Source organism: Cucumis sativus, unplaced genomic scaffold, assembly GCF_000004075.3.
Source record: "Cucumis sativus cultivar 9930 unplaced genomic scaffold, Cucumber_9930_V3 scaffold94, whole genome shotgun sequence".
NCBI lineage: Eukaryota > Viridiplantae > Streptophyta > Magnoliopsida > Cucurbitales > Cucurbitaceae > Cucumis > Cucumis sativus.
In genome coordinates this window covers 151,359-159,972 of record NW_022279583.1, presented here as the reverse complement: position 1 = coordinate 159,972, position 8,614 = coordinate 151,359, and the positions used below count along the sequence as shown (strand labels likewise).

At 32.9% G+C, this 8,614-nt stretch overlaps 1 protein-coding gene across 1 annotated transcript; it reads left to right on the top strand.

The window, feature by feature from the left end:
• The first annotated feature begins 2,076 nt into the window (after positions 1 to 2,076).
• LOC116406389 (WEB family protein At2g38370-like) lies at positions 2,077 to 6,210 on the top strand. The gene is made up of 2 exons (XM_031890103.1): positions 2,077 to 2,626; positions 4,293 to 6,210. The coding sequence occupies exons 1-2, from the start codon at positions 2,459 to 2,461 to the stop codon at positions 5,802 to 5,804; spliced, it is 1,680 nt and encodes a 559-aa protein (XP_031745963.1). The 5' UTR covers positions 2,077 to 2,458; the 3' UTR covers positions 5,805 to 6,210.
• Positions 6,211 to 8,614: the final 2,404 nt, after the last annotated feature.

Sequence of the window (8,614 nt, the reverse complement as noted above, 5' to 3'; positions counted from 1 at the left end):
GAATTTTGTTTTAAAATACTCTTAAATTTTCATGAGTATTTTAGTGTATTTGAAAGTTGATGTCTATTTGGTCTCTAAAGTTTCAAAAGTGACACTTAAGTGTCCGAAGTTTATTTTAGAATATTAGTCGATGAATTGGTAAAATTAGGTGAATTAAAATAATACATATTAATTTGTATGTTAATAATACTATTATGGTGCTTATACTTGAAAGGAATTGCTTTAAAATGTTAACTTTTTGGTTCCTACTTCCTGTGGAATTAATAAAACTCGAAAATAACGTTTGTGTTAGATATATCTTACCTCCTTTCTCTCCTTCTTCTCCTTTCTAACTTTCCTCTTCTATCAAACCATTCAAATCCATAAAATTTCTCAAAAATCTTCAGACCCATCATTTAAATTTAGGAGGAAAGCTATGTAAAGTTTGTTGTTTTTTAATGGATTAGAGTTTGGTTCTTTGCCATTCTAGGAGCTACACATAGAGATCCATTGTCCATTGAAGAAATAAAGGAACAAGAGGAAGGAATTAAAAGAGAATCTCCATTTTTCCATAAATATTTGGTTTCTTTGTGAACTTCACATCAATTTATACTTCCTTCCTCAACTCTACTGGTGATGGGATAATTAGAGTTATTATAATCATTTGATAATTGGATGTTATAGTTGAGTAATAATAGTTTGTATATAATGGATAGATTGTTTTAGTTTTAGTTTGAATTAAAATTTGGTACACGACTTTCCTTAAAAAAGAATTAATCTATAAGTTATCATTTGAATTTGAAGTATAAATGATAATTATTTGAAGCAACACATTTGTTTATACATTTTAAACTATTTCAGTTGACAATTTGAAAAATAGAAGAGAAAATTATACATCTTTTAAGTGACATTTTAATTTTCAAGATTTTTTTAAAAAGAGTTTCTAATATATCCATGATTTTTGTGCAAACAAGAATTCAAATTTGTATAATTCTACATTCATAATTGAAGTTCATTAAAATTAAAATTTACAATTACAAACTAAACATAATTCTGATCTCCCTCTACAACGTAACATCCTCACCCTTCCATCGTCTACGTCGAATACGTCTTCTATCCATGTATGCAACTTTGAGTTGTCTTGTTTGATGAATAATATGTTCTATATTTTTCAAGGTTTGATCACACATTGAACTCAAGCCTTGTAAATCGTGTCCACCGAGTAATTTATGTACGTTTTAAACAAAATTATTTTGAACGATTGCAAATAATGTAATTAAATAATATGCATGATATAAAATTAGAAAACAAATCATATTAAAATTCTTACAATGTAATAATAGTAAGCGTCATCAAATGCGATACAGTTGACTCATGTGTTCTTCTCCTTGTGCACAATGATCATGACATGTATGACACATCGTGATATATACTCTATTAACGATCGTGCAATAGGCTCCTTGTCCACCACTAACCCCAACTAGATCACGACATCCTACAACGTGATGATGCATTTTCCACAAGACATATGAAATGTTTGGAGCTCCAGTTTCCAATAACATTCTACTAAAGTAGTAGTGAGGCGTCAATTCAATTGCATGAATCCCATTTGAGAAACTTCAAGAAATCCAGCAACCTCTACATATGACGCAATAGGCTAATCAAAAGAGATAGTATGCTGTGATGTTGCCTCTCTCTCTTCCGACAACTCAAACCCATAGTAGAAGAAGTATCCCAGGCAGATTGTAAGCAATAGGACGATTGTTGATACAAATTAATAAGATTAATAGGACTAGATTTCATGTGCAAATTTCCTAAAACAAAAATAAAATAAAGAACAGTTAGAACATAGAAATATTTCATTAGTAACATAAACAATTTCACATCAATGTCTTGTTGTTGTGTATCCGACTTAACCTAGTCGTGGATGGAATACGGGAGGTGCTATCATATTTTTACTATACTTATTCCCTATATAATTTTTGACATTATATTTTTAAAAAAATGGATTTAAAATTGATGGGAAAAAAATGAGAATGAAATTAGTGAGAGAAGCAGATTTTCATTCACGTGAAAATTGAACTAAAGAAGAGAAGAAGAAGAAGAAGAGAGAGAGAGAGAGAGAGTCGGCAAAAAGAAAAGAAAATTAAAAAAAGAAAAAATCCATTTTCCCTCTTCTTCGTTTGGCTCTAAGAAAACAGACACACAGTGAACATTCATTCATACACCAACACTGCATTGTACTCTCTTATCTCGCTTCAACCAAACCCCATTGTTATTTCCTCATCTAACCAACACTTTCTACCTCTCCTTTCAATTTCCCTTCTCACTCTTCTTCTCCTCCGTTTTTTCCCTTCTTTTTACATTTCTTTTACTCGATCCCTAAAATGTCGTATGTTGTCATCCACAGTGTTTTTCCAGCACCACAAAAATTCAACTCCTAGTTTCTTCATGCCATTTTCTCGCTTCGCTAACTGGGATGGGGGAAACAGGTGGCGCTGCCTTTAGGGCGGAGGTTGATACTTCCGCTCCCTTCGAGTCTGTCAAAGAGGCCGTCAGTAGGTTTGGCGGAAGCGGATTTTGGAAACCCTCTCATTCTCATACTCCTACTCATACTCAAAGTTACACCCACCTATCTGAACCTGAGGTTCTTTCTTCTCATTCTTGAATGTGGGATTTTGTTTGTATTTACAGTTTCTGTTTCAAATATTTCTGCTAATTTATGCATTGTTATGTATACTGGCCGTTCTTGTTGACCGTTCTTGTTGTTTTTTTGTTGTTGTGTCTTGGAGGTATTCTTTTGAGGTGTTGATATGCTTAGTGGGGAGTTCGTAGATAGGGTAAAACTAGAGGTCTGATTTCCAGTTTGAGTTGTTGTCTATTTGCCATGTGCTCTTTGCATGCTGTGCAAAAGCAGATTGGATTGTTCTTATCTGAAAATCTTGGATTGCTTTCTTTTGACTGATTTTCCGATGACTCACCATTGAGAAATTTGTAAAGCTTACTTCTCATTCCTAGAAATGATCAATGATTCTACATCATGAAAAGTTTACTGCTCTTTCTTAGATCATGTTCTTTCTTCTCCCTGTTTTTTTTTTTCCAAACTTTTTTTAGGTGGGTGTCGGCTTGGGGGTCTCCGTTGTAGTGGCAGTGGTAATTGGTTAGGATGTTTGAAGGTAGCCAATTTTAATTTCAACTCTTTGATTTGACTGTTAAACTGGGGTCTTATTTCTATGGTAACATCATAAAATCGAAGTGATTTTGTGTTAGAGCCTTGAGGTCTAAAGATCATAAGGTGTTTGAGGTGAGGGTTTAGATTTGGTTAGGTGTAGCTTAAAATGCTGAACTCATGTTTGCACCTCGAGTTTGTCAAGCTGTTTACATATCATCTACCAAACTGCTCCGGGTGCTCCACCCAAATTCAGATCATCATAGTTTTCTTAAACCTGGGCTTCCTCAACTTAGATTCAAAGCATAGGTTTTCAGAGTCCTTCCAGGCTTAAGTTTAACATTTTCAATCCTAAGATGCCAAACCTCCATGCTCAACATTACAAGGCCTATGATGCCAAACACATACTCCTAGGGGTGTTTGAGTGAGAGTTTGGGTTTTGGTGGTTTCATATTGAGCATGTTTGTCTAAAACCATGTTTGTCTCGTGCACTTCTCAAGCCTTGAGTTTGTTGGACAAACCTATATGACTCTGCAATACTTAAGTGCATATTTGGTATTGATTTTGAAATTGTTAAAATTACTTTTGTCATGTTCAAAATTACTCTAAAATATGCTCCTCAGTTCCAGTCACACAAATCAATCTAGTGTTTAATTTTACACTTTTAAATGCAATTTTCATATCAAATCAATTTTGAGTGATTAAAAACTGTCTTAAAGTGATTTTAAAAATGAAAAAAAAAAGTGACTTTAGCAATTTTAAAATCACTCTCAAACATGTCCTAAACCTACTCCAAATGGTTCACCTTAGAATTCCGCAAAGCTCAAACTAGGTTTTTCAACCCAAGGCTTTTTAAACACTTCACTGTTTCTCTCGAGCATTACATTGACAGGCTCAATTCTGAATCCGCACCCTCCAAGGCCCCAAACACTCTCTTAATGTTCTTTGTGCTTGGAAATGCAATGTGCCTCTGTGTAGATTAGTGGGTCTCTGAAACGGTTGTAAAAGATTTATTATTGTGATTGATATTACTCAGAAAATAGCTATATTTGCTTCTCTCAACAATCATATCCGCTAATCCAGCGTTTCTCTTTTCTCTTTTCTCTTTTCTCTTTTCTCTTTTCTTCTTCTTCATCATCAATAGGATGATAAAGACGAGGTTGACATTGACGCTACAATACTGGAGAAGCAGGCAATGAACATGGAGAGTGAATTGATTGTCAAAGAAAGGGAGACCCTGGAAGTATTAAAAGAACTTGAAGCAACCAAGAGGATCGTGGAAGATTTGAAACTGAAGCTGCGGAAAGAAGCATTTGAAGTCAGTGTGACTCAAGACACAAAGAGAGATGATATAAATGCAACTGCTGCTCAAGAAGCAGTTAAGGAAAACCTTCGGCCTACTGACAGTCAAGGTCAGAATGAGCAAATCTCCCCTCCAGCACCCGGTTTAATTCTTATGGAATTGGAACAGGCGAAGTTAAATCTTACTAGGACACCTAGTAATATTGCTGATCTTCGAGCTTCCGTTGAATCTTTTAACAAAAAACTAGAGAAAGAAAGAACTGGACTTGAGAAAATTCAAGAGAGATTAGCCCAGAATTCGTCCAATATATCAGCCCTTGAGAAAGAGCTAAACCAAACGAAACTGAAATTACGAGTGGTAAAAGATGCCGAGGCAAAAGGTTTTCCGGATAACCCTTTAGAGATTTCAAAGGAGCTTCATGAATTGAGTGAGGAGGCAGAGAAGTTTAAGAAAATGAGGGAAGCAGCCAGACTTGAAGTTTCGAGAATGGAAATTGAGATTGAACAGAACAAGGCCATGCTAAAAACAGCTCAAGTCAAGTTGGTTGCAGCCAGAAAAATGAAGGAAGCTGCTAGAGCAGCAGAAGCTGTTGCTCTCTCTGAGATCATGATCTTAACCAAGCATGGAAATCCATCGAGTGACTTTTCACTAACTCATGGAGGTGAAAGGGTAACACTTTCGTCAGAGGAATATTTTACTCTTACTCTTAAAGCTTGTGAAGCTAAAGAACAATGCAGAAAGAGAGTTATAGACGTCATGCAACTAGTTGATGCTGCAAACACATCGAAAATGGACATCTTGAATCAGGCAGAGAGAGCTTCTGAGGAACTCAAAACAAGTAAAATTGCACTGGAAGCTGCTCTGAGCAGGGTGGATGATGCAAATCAGGGAAAGCTTGCAGTTGAAGAATTGCTTCGCAAATGGAGGTCAGATCATGGTCAGAAAAAGCGTACCGTTCAAAACTCTACCAAGTTTAAGAATGCTTGCCCTTCTCACTTGAAAAGAGATTCTAGGCTACTTGATGTAAACGGAGTGAACATGGTGAGTGACGAACCAACACCTGTCTTGAAGCCAACTCTTTCTATAGGACAAATACTAAGCCAGAAGCTACTACCTTCCGAAGAATTTGAAACAGTAACACTCCCTGAGAAAAGCTCGGTTGGAAGAAAGATGTCTCTTGGTCAGATGCTGAGCAAACAAAGTGGTGATGCATCTTCTTTTAAGAAGGTTGAAAAAGATATTAGCCAGAAGCAGACATTTGGAAAAAGAAAGAAGTCGGGATTCGCTCGGTTTACCCTGCTGTTGGCGAAACAAAGTAAGAAGAAGAAGAAACCTGCAGTTGGTAAGAGGTAACCAATTAGTTTAATTTAACGTTGATATCAGGATCATTATCCATAGATGGCTTCTAAGTGCCCTCTCGTTTTTCTTCCCTCCTCCTATTAGGTTAGGTATTACTTTAGGATGGTGTTTATATTTTGGATAGTTTCTAGATGGCTTTGTCTTATATATTTTGTATGTGTTGTTCAAAGATTGTTATTAGCATAGTGCAAAGTTCACAACAGAAATGCAGTCTTAGAGTTCTAACCATTTCAGCTTTGTTGAATGGATAAGTAGCTATGGCTTTATTAATGTTTTGTCAAGGTCAACAATATGGGATTAAGTTGACCCTTCGTTTTGTATAACGCCTTCGTCTAAGTTAGTGAAACAATTTGCCATGGGCAATGAACGTTAGACTTGAAAACAGGTGAATTTAGGCTTAGGGCTCGAGCCGCTCCTCAATTTTAGACTTGTTATATAATATATATTTGAAGAAAATCTGATGTATTAATATTAATAGTTGGCTATAATTAAATTAGTCTTCCAACCCCTCTAGAACATGGTTTAAGTCTCACACTTGACATTTTATTTTTCATATTATTTGTATAGAATCATAAAGACCTTCAACAAAGTTGCTCATTTTTATGCATGTACAAAAACTTAGGCCTATTTGGTTGGTAATCTAAATTTTATTTTATGTTTTTAGATTAGTTGTGTGAAAATTGTTTTTAAATTTCGTGATCCTTAGTGTAATTTTTTAAAAAATAAATTATATTTTTATTTCCTCATATTTTCGACTTCAAATTTTGCAATGCAAAATTATATAAAAAAAATGTATTTAGAAATATAATATTATAAATCCAGCTATTTTTTTAAATTTTAAATATATTTAATTTAAAGATGTTTTCAAATATAGTAAAAGTATAGCTACCTTATTTACAAATATTTTTGAATTTTACTTCTCATATGTGATAGATCTAGATAGAGTTTAACATTGATAGATGTCTATGTGAGTTTATCTTATCATGGTCTATCATTTATAAAAAATGTAATTTTGTAAATATTTTTAACTATTTATGTATATAAACACACATGAATAATTATCTGTCAGATTTCCTACCAAGCTCTTTGAATTCTTGTTTCCTCCAATTGAAGAATTGGTGAGGAAGGTTTCTCCATTAATTGCTCCAAATAGTGCATAATCTTCCAAGGTGGGTTGTAGAGTAATTGCTTCAAGACATTGATTGCTTCAAGACATTGAGTATGGAGTCGTGTTGATTTGAAATTGATAGCGATTTCTCAAAGATGCGTATATAAATATGAAACATACTTTTGTATAGTTATTTTATTTTATTTCATTTACCTCCAACTACCGTCGGAAAGAGCCTTAACCAAATCTCCATAAGTAACATTTCTTTCCCTCTATTTCTTCTATTCCTATCATCCCAAATACCCCAACACAAAACACCAAAAGTTCCAAATGAGGACGAGAATGTGACATGATTGTGTGTTGTAAAATAGAAGTTACAAGTAGGGTTAGAGTTTTGGTCAAAGTTTTGTCATGAGTCGATGCGTGGATGATTTTGAAATGTAATCTCAATAAAGAGTCTAAATTGTTCACTTACAAGTTTAATTAACCAATTATATGTTAATAGGATTTTTTTAAAAAACTAAATTTGTAGGAAAGTATTGATTTATACCCTTAGGAAAGTTCAAAGCTTAAAGTTATATAATTATTAATTAAAAATTTTAATGAATACAATCTTCAAAATTTAGAAAATAATTAGATAGATTTTGTTGTATCGAACGGATAATTTAAGTAATATTAGGACTAAGAAGAAAATCGAATAAACGAAATGATATTGAGGGTACAACTGAAACAAGTAGAGTAGAAATCTAGCGAAGCTATTTTGCAAGACAAGATCCTAAGAAAATGGAAGAAAGGCATTTGGGTAAGAACGTAAATGCCCTCTTCAACCTCAACATATGAAGCCAATGCCCATTTTTCTTCTGTAGGCTCTTAAAACTCTTTTAACTCTCTCTCTCATTTGCCCCTACTATGTCTTCCTAAGTCTAATTCAAAAAACGATCAAAAAAGGAAGATAAAACATTATATGTATAGAACATAATACCCTAGGATCATCTGCTTTATATAAAACATAATATCTTAACTTCATTTTTCCTCTTAAATTACTATATACTTTATGTAACAACTAACTTAAGAATCAAAATCTCTGCAGCCGATACCATATAAGTATATTAATCTTGTTGTTTTGTAGGTAACTTCTTTTCTAGAAGATAAATTTACGTTAAATGAACTTTACCCAAATTCTGCTGGAAACAAATTTAATTTGGTTCACCTAAATCATTTTTGCAATTAGAATGTATTTTTGAAATTGAATTCATTGACATACTATTTTTCTACAAGTATAGTAAAAAAACATATTTTAGTTTAACAAATGAAGATGGAAAGTTGTAACATTCGTTCGTTAGATATTCAATTACTGTTTACATATCAACCTTTGTATTTACATTTTCATTTGATCTACATTAACATAAGTGTTTAATCAACATTTTTATTATATCATATATTTAAAAAATCTACCAAAACATAACTAAAATACCAGCAACAAAATTGTACTCAAGTAAATAATAAACATGTTAACTCGCTTAAACATTTTAAAAAATAAATAAAATTTAGACATTATTATAAAAGACATTTTAAATAATAATAAAATATTAAAATTATTTATCAAATATAACAAAATTAAACTTTATAGTTATATTTTATAAATATTTTGATTTTTGAGTTAACTGTAACAAAAATATATTTTATAAATAGTTTT

Excerpts from the sequence above, each read along its gene's own strand:
- LOC116406389 (XM_031890103.1), top strand. The coding sequence starts at position 2,459 with ATGGGGGAAACAGGTGGCGCTGCCTTTAGGGCGGAGGTTGATACTTCC. Across the intron at positions 2,627-4,292 it reads CCCACCTATCTGAACCTGAG|GATGATAAAGACGAGGTTGA; the intron begins GTTCTTTCTTCT and ends CATCATCAATAG.